The sequence below is a fragment of the Corvus kubaryi genome, unplaced genomic scaffold (assembly GCF_017639235.1).
Source record: "Corvus kubaryi isolate FWS band 111438036 unplaced genomic scaffold, C.kubaryi_AGA036_p1.0 77, whole genome shotgun sequence".
Lineage (NCBI taxonomy): Eukaryota > Metazoa > Chordata > Aves > Passeriformes > Corvidae > Corvus > Corvus kubaryi.
In genome coordinates this window covers 1,623,208-1,640,782 of record NW_024582064.1, presented here as the reverse complement: position 1 = coordinate 1,640,782, position 17,575 = coordinate 1,623,208, and the positions used below count along the sequence as shown (strand labels likewise).

Below are 17,575 nucleotides of genomic sequence, written 5' to 3'. Positions count from 1 at the left end.
GAAGATTCAGGCTGCAATTCCATGATTGCCAACCAGATATTTTTCAATACTCCTTTACGCATAAAGCAATTCGTCTCTATAAAAAGTCTGTAATAGGTAATAATTAGTAATAGGCAATATTTAGTAATAGGCAGTCTCTATACAGATACACTCTGCAGGAACACTGAACACATCACCCAGCAGCTGCATGTTAAATTTTACTTGAGTAAATTCTCTCTTACCCTGTTCATCTAACCTTCCTGTCAAAGGTCTGCATCATCCCACTCTAACTGCTCAGTAGGAGAAGGTTTGTCTCTAACTTTCTTGTTTCATCCTATACTAAACTATATGTCTATTAAACACAATTAATTAAACAGCTTCTTTAGGAGTTCAATAAATGCAGTAAATAGTTTTATAGAGCTAGCATCCCATACCTTTCCCCAAATATCACCTTGCAGCTAGTTAAATACAGCATATTCGGAACATTGATTATTTCACTTTACTTTTCAGAATTTGATGAGGCTGACAGCTGGTCTGAGGGCCTCACAGAATCAGACATGAAATCAGTCAGAATTTACCCGTGAGAATTTTACAGTGGAAATTTTGCAGCTTCAGTGAAACCCACAGAGAAGGCCAAGAACATATCAATGAGAGAAGATGTTCTGGACATAAGGATGAGATGTTCTTGTTATGGGACATTAAGAGTGTACAAGGAAGAACTTGTGGATAATATGTAGCAACTATACCTTTGCTTGTATAGCTAATTGTTTTACTGCTTGAATGGTCATTGTTTGTTAGACAGCCTTGTCATTGTTTGCTAAGCAGCCAATCTCAATAGGCCACAGCAATTATCAAGAGGTATAAGAATAGCAGTAGAGAAAATAAAAGATCTCTCTCGACTTTGGATTACGACAAGTGTGTGCTGTTATGTCTGCCTCAACAAAAGCCACAAGAATGCTTTCTGGATTTTGAAGAAGCAAAATAAAAAGAAATGCTCAGGAACTGGCACCTTTGCCTTTATAGGGAAGAGCTATGCAATAGAAATAGTACATTTCAAATTTGGAACTTTAGATATTTTATAGCAAGGAATACTTGATGTAATGTCATATATTTGCTATGGTAACAAGCTGCTGGGTTTCAGTTTGTAACATCAAACATTCAGCTTATATTACCAAAAATTCTTTCTCTGTCTGATAGTATTTAATCTTTTTTTGGTTTTTTTTCGTGTTTTAATTTCTTTAGCACTAAGAAGAGTAGATCAGTATGCAACTAGAGGGAGCAACATGGTCTTTTCTGCTTTTTATCAAAACTTCATTTCCTTTGGATGGGAATTGTGTGTGTTTGTCATCTACAGGAATACCTGCCTTGAAACCAAACATTAACTACTTGTGCTGAAAAAAATGTCTCTCATCTGAATTATTCCTTACAGCTATCAGAAAGGCAATCTAATGCAAAAAAATATGGATTCCTCCCAAGGTGTTCATCCATGTCTCTGTGGAGTAGCTGTCACTCACTAAAATATAAAGGGACTTGTGGCAGGCATTTCATTTTGAAAACCTGTGTCTGTTGAATGGGTGTAGTACGTTTACATACAAAATTGCCCTTGGTTAGAGCACAAATCCTGAGCTGGTACTTTTATTCAAGTGGCTTTCCCATCCGTTCTTTGAGCACATGTGGCTGGAGTTCCATAAGAGCCCCTTTCTTGGTGCCACAGCTCTTTTGGTGAAGAGAAATGTGGCAGTAGCTGGTGGTCCCAGTGCACATGCTCATGGCAGCACCAGCAATGGCAGCTTGCACTGGGTCATTATCCTTAAGGCCTTATCTCCAGCAAAGTCAGACTGGCCGATGAAGATCACCTTGGCTTTGGTTCTTTGTCATATTGCAAACTGTCCAAGTGTCTTCTGGTGCTTTGGGCACCATGAAATTAGGAAACAGTCTACAACCTCCTGATGGCTACCCTGAGCATTCATTTGACACCAGAACAAATCTCGGCCTGTTTTTTGGTGGTTTGGACATGTCTTGGAACAAACACTCTGTATTCCATTTACAAGGCCAACACATTTTTCTCTGTTCAAGGGAATTGCTGCAATCCCAGAGCAAAACCAGACTAATGATGCCCTGCCAAGCTGAGAATGAATGCCCTGCCTATCTCAGACTAGGGACTGTCATGTGGGTCTTTCTACATGAGGAGCATCAGACATATGGCTCGAGCTCCTCACATCCTCCCCTACTGATCAGCTGGTAGCACAGTGTTACAAAGTTTAGGCATTTCTCCTTTGTGTTAAATTTAATCCCAGTGCTATTTCACACCCTCTCTTTTTTTTCTTTTTTTTTTTTTTTAATCTGCATGGATGTAATTTTTTTTCAATCCGGTTTAATCTCTTGCATTTGTTCCATGTAAAATCCTGCAGTAACACCCTATTTCATTTTAATCTCTGCCTGATACAATGGTATTTTAATCTCTGCCTGATACAATGATGACTCCTTTTCCATAATCCTTGGATGAAGGATTTTCTGTCTGTTCAATTATTGCAAAGTTGTTAATAAGCCTGTCATGAAACTCTGCAGCAATTAATGGATGTAACTGAAATCATTCCTAACTTTTGTTAGTTCAAATACTAAAATTTTAAGCTTCTTTATTTTTTACAAAAGAGTTGTAGAGGAGTTACAGCATCTTCACTGATTCTGTGTTGTTTCCTGATGATGATCAGTTTGAAAACCTGAAGTCCTGCATTTCCTCATGCAGTGAGGATTATCATCCATTTTGTCTATTTATGCCAGATTTCTTACAATTTCTAAAGGCTGTAACTGAACAAAATAATCTGGATTGTGCAACTGCTTCTCTGCAATGAGGACACATGGTATTTAATATTATGCTTTCCACTGAATGCCCAGCTGCTTTATTATCCATATAGAACAATATCACTCCAGCTCCTTAACATCTTTACCAAAACACCCACTTGCAGCATTCCTGCCAAATAGGTCTCAGTCAAGTAATGATTCCATCCTGACCCATACAATTTAAAGCCTGCCAAAAATTATTTAGCTTCCTTTCACATCCACAAAAGTGGGGTTCATTGGGCTCTTTCTTAATTCTCTGGGGGAAACTTGCCCCTGCACACATGTATCCTTCATCAAAAGCACTGGAGTTAAAGGGCTTAATAATTTTCCTGCTTCATTTGGTGTGTTGTGCTACCCCCCATCCTAGTAGGATATATTACTCTACAGAATATACAGAATATTACTCTACAGTATACAGAAGGTATACTTCACAGTTTCATACAAGGTATTATATTAGTAGCAAAAATCTCAGCCTCTGTGTATATTATTACCTCTTTTTTTTCTGAAAATTTGATTTAGATTATTTTCAGTTTTCTCCTGGAGTAAGTAGCTGCATCCCAGTATCGCTGGCTACAGCTTTCTTCAATTTTGCTAGGCATTTATATATACCATGGCACTTACGGATCTGAATTAGGAGCTTAACTTTCCTGTGATTTCAACAAAAGACAATATAAAAGAACGTCAAGCCTCAGAGGACTCACAGTAATCACATTTACTAACTGTAGGCAAGGGGCTTTGCATATTGCATCAACAGCTGTTGCCAAAGCACTCAGAAGGATTTGGACATACCAGGGATTTTGAGGGCAAGCATCCTCAATGTTAGTTACAGCCACAACACACATCCACTACACAACCATCAGTTATATGTGTGTATATATATATATGATGTATATTTATACATCAGTGTATAACATCTGTGCAATATCCATTGCTGATGTGTAACAGGGAATCCCAAAATACCTCCTGCTCCTGCCCAGGATAACTACAGGCACTCCCAGGCAGTCCTGAGCTCCTCTGCTTTAGGAGATAACCATTTGGAGAAGAAATGCATCCTCCCAAGTTGCACTTGCGGGAACAGAACATGACTGGGCAACATTACACATGCACCTAATGCAATACCAAACCATTTCTGTTGTGGAAACACATCTGGCTTTGTGGATACAAAAATGCTGTTAGCAAGAAATTTTCCTGCTTCTTTCTAAGCCGTGAGACACTTTTCTCTCTCACGAAGATAATAGCAGAGTTCTATAAACCACGAACACCTGCGACCTTGCAAAGCCTTGTTTATGGTACAGTAGAAAAATATTTTGACAATGGATGTTTTAGGATTATAGCCAATCACCCCAGGGGGGTGGCTGATCCTTTGACCAATTAGACGATGAAGAAAAAAAGTCTATAAAAGAGTTTGTAAAATAATTAAATGAATCAATCTTGCTGCACAATTTCTGCCTGCTGGATCTTCTCTCCTCCCTACAGTTGTGGGATACAGTAATATTTGGTGCACCTCGACGTGATCTGCACGCTGCAATGTGTCCTGCACGCTGCGAGCCAAGCCAAATTTTTCTAGAGGTACGCTGTTCCCTTCCCCCCACCCCAGACCGGGATGTCTGATGGGACTGAGAGAATGGCAAACAGCGGTTTAAAACCCAACGCTCTGCTATCAGTCTGGAAAGGTGTTATCACTTCAATGAACGCCTCCATCGCTGAGGACTCACTTTGTGAGTTATTAGACTGGGCTGCCCTACATGGTGTCTCCTGGAACCCAGACACTGCCCTGGATTTTGGGCTGTGGCAGGAACTAGGCTGTGCTATACGACATGAGCTCCCATATGGGGATTCGGCAGTGCTAGAATTATTAAGCACTTGGCAGTTGTTGTTTTCTCTGCTGATAGACCTTGACTGTAGCAGTAAAGCTGGCTCGACTGCCTCAGTGGAATGTGAAGGAGAGAGATCCAAAAAATCCGCTCCAGCTCCATGGGCAGAGCATGTCCCAGAGCCTGTACAGGGTCACCCTGCGCAGTCGCAGGACTCCATGCCTCCCAAGGACTCTGCACTGGCAGAGAAACTGGTGGGGGTGTCGGGGCAGCGGGGAGGGCGTGCAGCCCGCCTTGCCATTTGACTCAGCGGCAGCCACCGGTTTTTCAGGGCTGCGGTTCAGCGGGCTGGCATCTTGGATGGCCATGGTGGCTCCTAGCCCGGCTGCACATGCACCTGCCATGCTGAGAATGCCCGGATGCAGCTCATCACCCTCCGCAGCGACAGACAGTGCTGTGGAAAAGCAGAACCAAGCAATCGACCTTCTAATACAGCATCTGCCTTTGCTGACAGAGCTGCTGAACATCTCACGGCAGCTGGAGGAGCTGCTCAGCTTGCAAAAGCAGCTGTTGCAGTGGCCAGAGGTGCCCCTCTGTGCGGGGTGCACTGCGCCTGCGCCTTCCGCGCCGCCTGCGCCCCTGTGAGAGATACGGTGAACATGGAAGTGGCGCGAGCAGCAGCTCCAAACCTGGAACCCACAGCGGCGGTGGCGCCGGTCCCAGCGTTATCTGCCGGCACAGCGCCGGCGCTCCAGCCACCAGAGAAGCTGAGACCAGTGACAGAAGCGGTGGTCGTGGTGGCTACACCCCCAGTGCAAGAGGTGTGGCAGACCAGAGCATTGCTCAGACTATTGTAGATCTCTGACTCATGCCAACAGTCGGGAAACTTCTACCGGGGTGCAAGGAGGGGGAATTGCTCTCTGATGCAGTGGCTCCCCCAGAGGGTGGCACAGGTACAGGCACAGGCCTGCTCAGCCACCCTAGAGAAGGCAATGCCAGGGCTGACAGGCTGGCCAACCCTGCGTGGGTAGGGCCTCAGCCGAACAAAATTGCACAAGCCAAGGCATCGCACGGTTTCTTCCATCAAAGTGCACATACCCTGCAGAAGCAGTTTCATTTAACGCCAACTGAAGCGCGTGACATTGTCAGTGCTTGTGCTGACTGTCACGGACTTGCTGCACCTTTGCCACCGGGGGTAAACCCCGAGGGCTAAAAGCCTTGCAGCTTTGGCAAACGGATGTAACGCACATCCCTGAATTTGGTCGGCTTAAATATGTGCACATGTCTATTGACACTTTCTCCTCAGCTACGTGGGCTACTACTCACACTGAAGAGAAGGGCCGTGATGTCATTGCCCATTGGAAATTGGCTTTCTCGGTCCTGGGCGTGCTGGCTGCTGTGAAGACTGATAATGGTCCTGCCTACGCCTCAGAGAAGACACGGCAGTTCTTGCACCTACAGGGTGTAGACCATACCTTTGGTATCCCACATTCTCCTACTGGCCAAGCCATTGTCGAGCGTGCTCATGGTACTTTGAAGCATGTTTTGGAAAAATAAAAAGGGGGAATGCATGGAGAAACCCCACAGAGTTGACTAGAAAAAGCTTTGTATACAATTAATCACCTTACAGTACCACAAAATTCAAATAATCCTGTTATTCTGAATCATTTTCTCTCATTGCAGTCTTCAGGCGAGACACAACTGCCCCGAGCAAAAGTCTGGGTGCGGAATTTACTCACTAACCAGTGGGAAGGCCCTCATGAGCTTATCGTTTGGGGTCGTGGGTATGCTTGCGTTTCCACAGATACTGGGGTACAGTGGCTACCTTCAAAATGTGTTCGCCCTGCCCTACGGCACCAGAGGCAGAACAGGCAACCTCCAAATGATGACCGGAACGCCAACCATCTAAATGGCGACCAGAATGTAGATCATCAGCCTAATGACTCTTCTGATGATGACCAGGATGTCAACCATCAGGCAGATGGTCCTTCCACAAGCAGAGACTGAACTTTAAATTTCTTGTTATGGAGTCAGATAGCTAAAGCCTTAAGGACATATTTAAAATTAATAACTGATGTAAATTTCTATTTAGGATTAATAGTAGAATTGTTATCTTATAAAACAAAAAGGGGAAATTGTGGATACAAAAATGCCGTTAGCAAGAAATTTTCCTGCTTCTTTCTAAGCCCGTGAGATACTTTTCTCTCTCACGAAGATAATAGCAGAGTTCTATAAACTATGAACACCTGCGACCTTGCAAAGCCTTGTTTATGGTACAGTAGAAAAATATTTTGACAATGGATGTTTAGGATTTTAGCCAATCACCCCAGGGGGGTGGCTGATCCTTTGACCAATTAGACGATGAAGAAAAAAAGTCTATAAAAGAGTTTGTAAAATAATTAAATGAATCAATCTTGCTGCACAATTTCTGCCTGCTGGATCTTCTCTCCTCCCTACGGCTGCGGGATACAGTAATATGGCTTGAGTTGAATAAATACAGAAAATGAAATTGATTTTACAAAGGAAAATTGTGGTTTTGTTTTGAAAGCTTGCGTTTAGCTGTTTGCTTTTTTTTTTTTTTTTTTAAATAAGGCAGCAGATTTAGGAAGCTTCAGTAGCTTGTTAGCACAATATCCAACATTTCACCTAGAAATATAATTTTTATGAAACTATCCCTATCATTTCAGTGAAAAAAAACCTACCAAAAACTGCTTCCTCTGTTAAGCAGTAATTCCTGCAGTCTTTAAAGACAATTTTTACAAGTGCTGAAGTTGCAGCCCTGAGAGTGAATACAGACTATATATTTCTATGCACTTACAGTAGAAGAGAAAACAGTCCAAATACAGGGTGATTCTGCATGCTCATGATGGTCAGTTTGAATTGTGTGAATATTCGTGAGCTCAGCATTCCCCCATCAGAACAAAGAGGCAAGATAAGCAGGGACTGGTGTGCCCTGTGTGACTGACTCATTTTTGCTGCAGCTGATAATAAAAATAACATGCCCAGATTGACTTTCTCCTGCTAATAATAAAGGAAACCCCAAGCAATTGCATTGACTTCCAGAACCCAGATCCTACTGCTTGCACAGCCTCTTCCCCCAAAGCCTTTAAGCTTTTAAAATATGCTTTCCAACTTTCCTGGGGCAGTTTTTATGCAGAATCAGCCTGGATTTTTGTCTGGGATGGAAATCCCTAGTGCAAAATTTGGCTAGCTCACACTGGCAGCCATGTCCTACCACCTGGTAGACAACATGCTATAGGATGACCTTGAAGCAAGAAGGTGGAAGGGATATAAACTAATTTATATATTATAGTTTTTAATCTTACTGGATTTTAAATCTCTACCTTGTATTTTTTAAGTGGCTTTGCAAGTATGTATTCCTTATTTACAATACAGATGAAGAAGACAGCTGTTCCACATTTTAAAATTAAAGATATATTCAATCTTTTCTTTGGGGAGAGGTGGGGATTTCTTCCCACAGGACAGAAGTTTTATAACAAGACCATACAAGATAATCCCAGCCTTCTCAGGAGTACAGCCTGTATTTCTTCCCTCAGTTTTGAATTTCCTTACCAATACATTTAAAACAAACATATTTTGGTTCTAATCCTAATTCTTTGATTTATTTAAAAGTGATCTTCCCAACTGGAAACAACAAAAAATTTAAACAGGCACTGGTATCCTGCAATTTTCAAAGATATTTAAAAATATGCTTTTCTGAGTGAAGCACTTCACTTAAAGCAGTATCCTTCATATGATGATTTTTTTCCTAGGCAGTCAAGGTGGGGCTAATATCTGTAATGCCAAACACCAGGTTCAATTATTTTAAAAACATTCTTTGCAGAAGAATTTGGTTTTATAAAGCTAAAACAATACAAGTTAGCCAGTATCATACAACTGGAATCCATCTGGAGCAGGAGAACCAAAGCTGGATTACAAAACAAGGCTTTGATATTTCAAGCTGTCTATAACATAACCAATGTCACACACTAATTCCAAAGGAGGGGAGGAGGGGGGAAGTAAAATTTAATTGTGCAATTAGAAACAGTATTTTATTTACAGTCTGTTAGAGACCATCTTACATTAGAATGTGATGCTTTTGTTTACCAAAAGCTTCCTCAGTCAGGTCCATTGAGGGTCTCAGGATGTTCCCTGAAATGTTAAGATAAGCAGAGCAAAATATTCCCAGTTCCTTTTCATAGTTTAAAGACCTGCTAATGGAAAACTGGCAGTGAAATAGAATTGCCTTTTAAAAAGTCAAATTCTGTCACGTTTGAAAAGTAATTCAAGAATGTATTTGAGAAAACCTGCAAAATAGAGCACAAGAAACAGGGCTACTTGGCTCATTCAGATCTAATCCAGGGGAGAAGACAGCAGTAGCAGCAAGAAACTGTGATTCACTTTAAGAGCAACTTCACATATTTTGGTTCCATCAACCTTAGGAAAAATGAAAAGGGAAATTGTTCCAAAGCCTGAGGTGGTGATGACAGCTAAGGTCCCCTTCCATGCTTTCACCAGAAGCCACCTGCCACCCCAGGCACGGCTGGCTTGGGTTCAGCATCTCCTCCCTCTGTTCATGGGGCTCAAACCACATCAATAGGAACAGGGGGAAATAATAATCACTGAGACAGTTTGGGACAAAACAGGCAAAGCTGTGCAGCTGTCCCTGTAACATGACCAAGTGCTTCAGGTGCCATTGGCCAGGAAGATCCAGGGAGCTCAGCATGGAGGGCTTGCAGATACCCTCCAGAAACATCCCATCACCAGGAATGTCACTCAGGACCACTTGAAATGCTTTCTCTCTCCTCTAGCATTTTGTTCAGTGAACATTTAGGATTCCAACCAGCTGGAGCAAGTTACCAACTTACTGCTTGGAAAGGAAAAACACTTAACACCTAAACATTGGGCTTAAAAAGGAAAAAAGGTCCAGGTGGTTGACCACAGACTAATGCCTCTCCACAACACTGTGAAATCAGCACTTGAGCTCCACACAGGAAAAAATAAACCTCTTAGTTCTAAACAGAGTGGAGGATATAACAATTACTTAGAAAAGCACTGATTATTTTTCAGTCTGATCATTCCCTTGAATGCAGAGGATAGGAACTAATGGCTGGCAACTGATGAATTGTTTTTGGAACTGCCCTGGCCTGACCGCGCTGTTACTCGGACACAACGTAAAGGCAGCCTCAGCCTCAGCCCTCCCTCACTAGAGCCCATGGGCATCAGGAGTTTAGTCCCTCTGGCATTCCAACTATTCCCTAGGATGAACACAAACCAAGGCTTGGAGCCCAAGGTCTTTGGGAAACTGATGAACAAAGGAAAGCTGGGATTTCTAATAAACCTGCCACTGTACAAATACGGCATCTTTTCCTTTTTGCAAGCCATCCACAAACAATCCAGATAAAAATCCATGAGGTCCAGCTGAGAGCCTAAACCATGGAATTATGAAGCACATTATTAAGAATAAAAATTTTCATCACTTCATACAGAAAGAGAAACATGTTCAATCAGCCAAGCACATCACAGGTTGTTTGTGCCTGATGTAGGTCACTAGTTCCCAAGAAAAGCCTTAGTTCATACTAATGACCAGAAGACTCCCTTGAAGAGAGTTTATTCTACAATCGATGATTAAAAAAAGATTCTGAGATGCCTGTGATGTTCAGAATAAAAGCCTAACAGTGCATGTCACATTAATTCAGAATAGTTTATAATACCTCATAAAATGTCAAGAATATTGTTTTATATTCTGTAGCATGGAATTGTAACAATGAGAAGCAACTCACATTGTTTGTTTGCTTGTTTGAAACACAACAATTTTTAATTACTGATTGGAATGGATCACAAGGAAAACTAGCACAAGTTAATATAAACGGTGTGTATGAAAATAATAATTCGATGTATTAAATCGTTCGGGAGTTCTAAAAAAACTTCTAATTAAGACATTTTCTTTAACATTCCTCATACAGAGTAATGAACCAAGTTTTATCCACTTACACAGTTTTCAAAGGAGCAAAGTTGTTGTTTTTCACTGCTATAAGAAACATTGCCCAAAAATTAACATCAAAATCCCCATCATTCCCATTGTGGTTTGAACTGCCACCATAGGAAAACAGCAGGGGGTGCCTGTTGCGATCGTTTCTCTAAAGTAGGAGACTAACAGTATTCCTGTGGTTGTTGTATTTACAGGAAATTTTCAAACAGAGGTAATACTACTTACAGTAAATTAAATGCTAGATTTTGTTGTCCAAATGAGTTGTTGCTTTCCAATTTAAATACATACAGTTATTTTAGGGTTCAAGTCTTGACAATGAGCTGTTAAGTAAAGCAGTATAGTAAAATAGTAAAAGCAGTAAGTCTATTTTCTCCTTAATACTGACATTCATTTAGGCATTATTATTTGCTGTACGTCCTTCTACCAGCTTTAGTATTTTCTTGAGAAGCTACTTGTCCCCTTGTTCTAGTATAGACAAATACGAAGACAGTTCTTTTATGCAGGTCTCCCCCACGTATTTGTTTGCACTCTTAGCTGGGAAGTTCTAGGGTTTTTTCCATTTTACCAAAATCTTCCTCTCCAGCCCAGTGCATGCTGTAAAGTTCACTTTTTGGCTAAGCTGATCAAAACTGAACAGTCTCTCCATTTACCAACTGGGGTCTTCAGATGCTAACAACTTTTACAGAATTTTTTTTCTAAATATTGTTCACTTTCTTCCAACAGAGATTTTCCAGTTATGCTATGATGACTCACCTAAACCTCAGTTTTATGAAGGAAAAACAGGAGGAAGAAGAAGAAACCAGTGGCCAGTGTATGGCCAGAGAGATATAAGGTAAGTGCAGCAGTCCAAGAGACAGATAAAAGAAAGTGATAAATGTGAAACAGAAATACCCAACAGAAGTTCCAGATACAGATACTTCCCCTGTAGGATAATATTTACATAATTCAACTTCTTACGGCCTAATTTAGCTAGATCAATCTATCATAATCAATAAAGAGAAAAAAATCCTCATCCTGCATCTCACACAAACAGATGCCTAGACGGATGTGTCTGTTCTACTGAGCAACGTCATTCTGAAAGCCTCTGAATAAGCATAAGCAATTGCAAATCACTCTGAGGACTCTTCAGTAATTTTCACAGTACTCACAGTGTCAGCACACCCAGAATTTGATAACTTACCAAGCCAAGCCAAAATGCACTGATTATATCGGGTGTTTTTGTCTGCTTGGCATCACTGTATGATGGGGTCAGCAAAAGTCCTGTCCCAAAAGCAGCAACTCCGGTCCAGAGCAGCCTGCATTTGTTTCTCTAGGCTGCAGAGAGCTGGCACTGTAGTGCATTTGAAGCTTAGCATGGAAAACACTGGCACATTCACACAATAATCCTCCCCAAAACCAGTCACTCACTCAAACAGCCTTAGAAATAACAGAGAACAGACCATGCCCTTCAATACTTTCAAAATTAGAAAATAACCTATGCTAGAGAAGTCTGGAAGAACTCTAGAAAAGCACAGTTAGGGGCTAATTGATTCTGTTATTTCAGTTGATAATGCCAAAACCTCAAGCCTCAATACCAGAGTTGGAGAAGAGTTTATGGTGGCAACCCAAACACTAAAAGTCATGGACCTTGCCTAATCCAAACAGCAGTTTGCCAATCTGTGAATTTTACAGCATTTGTTCTGTCTGAAGAAAAGCTTAATTTATGGTCCCAGACACAGTACACTAGAAAGAGAACAACAGGAACTTAACCAGCATTGGGCAGTAACCAAGGGGGATAGCTCAAGCAATAAAAAGCTAGAGAAAATTAGAATTTAGAGGAAGATAAAACCTTGGGAGCAGAGTAACATGTTCAGTACTTATTTTGGTAACAGTATTTCACAGAATTCCAGATACCAGCAGTGGATTGTAAATTGCTTAAATTGAGGCAAGGAGAAAACTCCAGGCAGGTACAATTGTTAACAGTCTGAAATGGAAATTACCCTGATTAAGTATTAAGCGTCCACCTCCAAGGCTGGGTTGGTTTTTTGTTTGTTTGATATCTCGTTTGGTTTGGGTAGGGGTTTTTTTGCACATCCATGAGTAATCACACATTTATACTATCTGTATATAGGAGCTGGAGACAAGCATCCCTTCACAGCTTGTACTTCCAAACATTAGAGAAAGCCTTATACATTAAAAGAAACAATGGCATTTGAAAAAGCAGAGGTTCAGGAAAATACTGGTAACAACAAAAATGCACCTTCATCTGCAGAAGTAACAGCAAATTGCCAACAAAACTAGCAAAAGCTACTTAAATACATACTTTTTTCCAAAGTTCTGAAAGAAAAATCCTTCTCTAACTCAGTAAAAGTGGAGCTATGCTATTTTTTCTTCCTCTGAATGGAGTTAACATGAATGGTAAAGATGGTTAAATCCAAAACTGAAAGTTATATCCAGAAGGATTTTAATTAGAATTTTTTTTTAAACACGATAGCTGTTGGCTGCAAGTAAGACACTGAACAAAGTGTTACAGAGAGAGCAGACAACTTTTGAAACAAACCCCCATCTTCTTGTGAACATGATGCCAATGGAAACTAGTTTTTACACAGCTTAGAGGAAAGGGATGCTGATTTAGGCCTGTGTGTCAGACCATGTGCTGCTGGTGGCCTTCCTTCCTTGCAGTCAGGAACTCCTGGGAAGAACTGCTCTGGGGGCCGTGCTGTTTGCAGGCAGGATCAGGATGAGGAGAGCTGGACAAGGGAGCAGGGAGTGCTAAGGTGACCTGGAGCAGGAGCCTGTCCTGCCTCCCAGGCCAGGACTCAGGTTACACCAGGTGTAACCTCATGTGAACCACAGCGAGGTCCCCAGGGTTTCACCATCCTGGCCACACCTGTCATCAGCAGTTGTTCACAGCAATCTGCACTGGCAACCAGTGGCATGGGACAGCTAGGCTCAGGAGCAAGTTGTAACATCCCAGGAACACCCAAGAGATCAGGCAAGGAGAACACTCCCTTGCTTCAGTTTCTTGACAATTTTACATACCAAAGGTTTGTTTCCGCTAGCTTTACCACCCAGCCAAGAATAACCACTGCAGCAAGGTTTGGTAGAGGGCACCTGGGATGACCCTCAGACTCCCTTACAGCTTTCAGCATAACAGATGTCTGGTTCTAGTGCTGTTTTCCTCGGTAAGTATGTTGCCAGAGATAATAGAGCTTACAAATCAGTAATTTCTAAACAGCTCCTCCACTTCCAGATAACACCAGCAGGAACTAACAGTTACAAGCCATATTTCTTCTTATCAAGCAGTGATCACTAAGTAAATGATGTCAACATGTCCAGAATGAGATCCTCAGACTTAATCACACAATCATCATAGAATGATTTGGGATGGAGGGGACCTTAAAGACCATCTTGTTCCAATCCCCTGCCATGGGCAGGAACACCCTCCACTAGATCAGGTTGCTCAGAACCCCATCCAACCTGGCCTTGAACACTTCCAGGGATGGGGCATCCACAGCTGCTCTGGGAAACTGTTCCAGTGCCTCACCACCCTCACAGCAAAGAATTTCTTCCTAGTATCTAATCAATTAATGCACTATGTTTCTAAGGGAAAATCCTAGCTTCCCTTTCTCAGGGAAGATCCTCTTCAACAAAATGGCAGAAATATTTACCATACAGAAAATCCTACCTTATCCAACAATTAATGGTTATTCCTAGATAAGCATTGTGAAAGGAATACACAACCACTTCCAGACACAAGCAAGTGCTTATGAAATTAAAGTGAAATTTTGCAACTGCTCCGTAGAGCAAGAAATGCTGCAAGACATTTTTAAACATATCTCTTACTGGCTCTAATTCACCAAATTTAACATACACTGGACTACTTCCTTTCTAAATGAAGTTGTCTAAATATTCCATAGAAATGGAAATTTTTAGGGCTCTAGATATTTTCACTGCTACCTTATAAATATTTCTATATGTAAGCAGTAATAATCACTACCAAGGTATGTAGTTCTGCTTTCTATAAACTGTATTATAGCAGATCAGACTAAGTATTGTTTTAAATGTTATTTGTAATAGATTCTTTTAGAGACAAGCACAGGAGCTATTCACATTTGAATTAAAATTGCATTCATACCTAGACCTTTTATAAAACTGAGCGATTAGATGTGCTGCACTATTTCTCAAGTTTATTTGTTAAAAAGGAAACTAAGATGCATCCATTCCTCATTGGAATCACCAAGGAAAAAAGTGAAAACCGAATCTGCTAACACCTTTGATGGTACTACGATAAATGCCCATAGATTAGCAGTCAAAATACCTTTAATCTCTGTTTGATCTGTGTTTTAGACATATCTTCTCAAGATTAGTGGTAAAAAAAACCAAAAAAGAAAACCTAAAAAAATCTGCCAAATTAAATTATAATCCTGTATCTTGTGTGATTTATGGATAGTTTTGCCTTTGTATTATTGCAATTTTTAAAAGCACAGTATACCAAAATATTTCGAACACCCTTACAGTTCAAAATACTGAATGTTTTGCGACTTACCAATTTCACTGTTTAACAACAATCAGATGTTTTATCGGATTGTGAAAATTTAGCCCAATATATCCTTAAAATTGAGACCACAACAGCATTTTCTTTGCTATGCAAGATTCTGTTGAAGTTACATTGATGGAATAGATATAATTATTCAGTGTGAATATCTTTGGAATGGCCAGTGAACTAAAGTGTTTAGATTCCTTAACAAACCCTTGAGAACTAGATCACTGAAACAACTCTGTAACTGATCACATCATATGCTCAACTTAATATCTTAAGAAATAGGATGGGCTAGTAAAATAAACATTTCACTCTACTTGTTTTAGACAGTAACTCTGGTGCCACAGGCAAGATGTTTTCAGAGACACTGATATGATAAACTTAATTACTTTATGCTCATGATATGTCAAGTTAATGCCTGAATTAGTTTTCACCGCAGGACAAACTCCATTAGGAACATAGATGCTCATTCTTAATGTTCTGTAAGAAGCAGACCTTTAGAACCCACAACACACACACTCAAAAACTACATTCATAAGTTAACCTTGCACTGCAGCAGCTTCTGAATTAGCAGCAAGTTCCAAATTAGCAGCAGCCTCCTGCTGTGCTTCCTCCACAGGATGGGATACCTCTGGACTCAGTAAGTCATTCTCCCCTCTATCTTCTGGGGATACCCCAGCACTCTCATCCTGTGCTGCAGGTTCAACAGCAGCTGCTGCATCAGCCTCTTCCATGGCCTTCTCTGCTTCAGTGACTTCATCCATCTCTTCTTCATCACCTTCTAAGGATTTATTCAACACAATAAAGAGAGTAAAATGCATGCATGCAACAGAAATTTTACCAACTACTTTTTATCGTCATCCTCACTTAAAGTGGGAAGCTAAGATTCAGGATCAGAATTAACAAAAAAAAGGATCAGTAATTAATCCCCCATATTGTCTAATGTGGCATCAAAAAATGATGTTTACAAGACGAGGAAACCATATTCTTAATTACTGAGTTTCGTAACATGTTTCAATAGGATAAGAAAAGAAACTGTGGCTTAAAGCAAGTGTTGGGGGTGCAGGGGAGGATAACAAAGGACCTTGCCAAGTGTTGCTTCAAACCACTCTGCTGAAAGGGCCAGTGATGGTACACACACAGGTGCCAGAGGGAGCATGACTCTGTGAAACTACCACATGGGGAATAAGACATTTGGTCTTATATAAGTAAGAAAATAACTTGCTAATTTTAAGTGGTCAGAGCTCACTTACTTGGAGATATGACCACTTATTACTGACTATTTTCTTTTTACAAGTCACAACTCTCTTTTAAAGACTTGTTTATACCACTGTGGGTCAGACTCCTTAGAACCTGAAAAACAGTGTTTCCCAGTCATGCATCACTTCAAACTCAGCTGAGACAAGTAATGAAAAACTAACAGCACAAAGCAACAAAGATGCACAACCACCATGCAAACATGCACTAACATCAAGTTCACAAAGGAAAAGTTATACACCAACTGTTCATCACAAGTTCACCACTAGAACCCACTCACCATGTGAAAAAATAGAACTGGAAATAGAGTTTTTAATACAATGTAAACGACATGAGAATTGAAACAAAAGAGCTTAAAGAGACATAGTCAGAGTTTGTTTTATTCTTTTCTATCTGTTTAAAAACTAAACAGATCAATTTTATTTTTTGGTCTTCTTATGCCAGTGTAAGCCTATCATTTTGTGTTCAGGTTTCAAGACAAGTCCATTCATTTCTCAGTAAAAATCAAAACTTTGCATTATGAAACCTGATCATGTCCCTTTAAGAAAACACTATTTAAAAAAAACCCCTAAATTCATTACACAATGAACAAGCTAACAGCCAAGCTCAGCATTCAGTACACTTTATTGGACAGTCAAATAGAGTGCATTCATTCAGAACAGCCAGCTTCTCCATCTCAGAACTTCTACAGAACAGATTCAGTAAAAAGCTCAATATGGTTTGGCCTTGCAAACATAGGTAGTTCTTTTAAGGTCTCACAAGAATGGAGTTTTACAATAGAAGGTATAAAGTCATCCCAAGGTGGGCTGCAAGGTACTCAATGGTGAACGACTGTCCTTTGTTTGTATTTAACTTCCTCGGGTTTGGAAAGAGATCTCCCTTGTGTTTTAGTCTGGAAAGTGTAAAAGCAGAGTATAGATTAGAAAGATTGAATCAGCTTGTTAGAAAAATCATAGCTAAAAAAGAAGGAAATCAGGAACAAGCTTAAAGGATACAAACAACAAATGGAAGACAAAACTAGTATTTGCTAAATAAGCAAGTAGAACATCCTGCAAGCCAAACATCATTTTACATTTCAAATGATGTCTCAGATTTTCTACTGCTACTTCGAGTCAGCCTTCTTCCAGGGGCTTTTTAAATCCCTCCCTAAATTTGAGAGTACCTTTCAGT

The 17,575-nt window shown here is 40.6% G+C and overlaps 1 protein-coding gene across 2 annotated transcripts in view; it reads right to left on the bottom strand.

The window, feature by feature from the left end:
- LOC121676013 (mitochondria localized glutamic acid rich protein) overlaps nt 1-17,575 on the bottom strand; it is a 29,415-nt gene that overhangs the window by 6,447 nt on the left and 5,393 nt on the right. The window contains exon 4 of one of the 2 annotated variants that reach the window (XM_042051902.1): nt 15,668-15,929. In XM_042051902.1, coding sequence (XP_041907836.1) covers nt 15,688-15,929 — 242 coding nt within the window. In that variant the 3' untranslated portion in view covers nt 15,668-15,687. Of the gene's footprint in view, nt 1-8,049; nt 15,930-17,575 lie in introns of those variants that run through there. The other variant, XM_042051901.1, reaches the window with a different exon arrangement.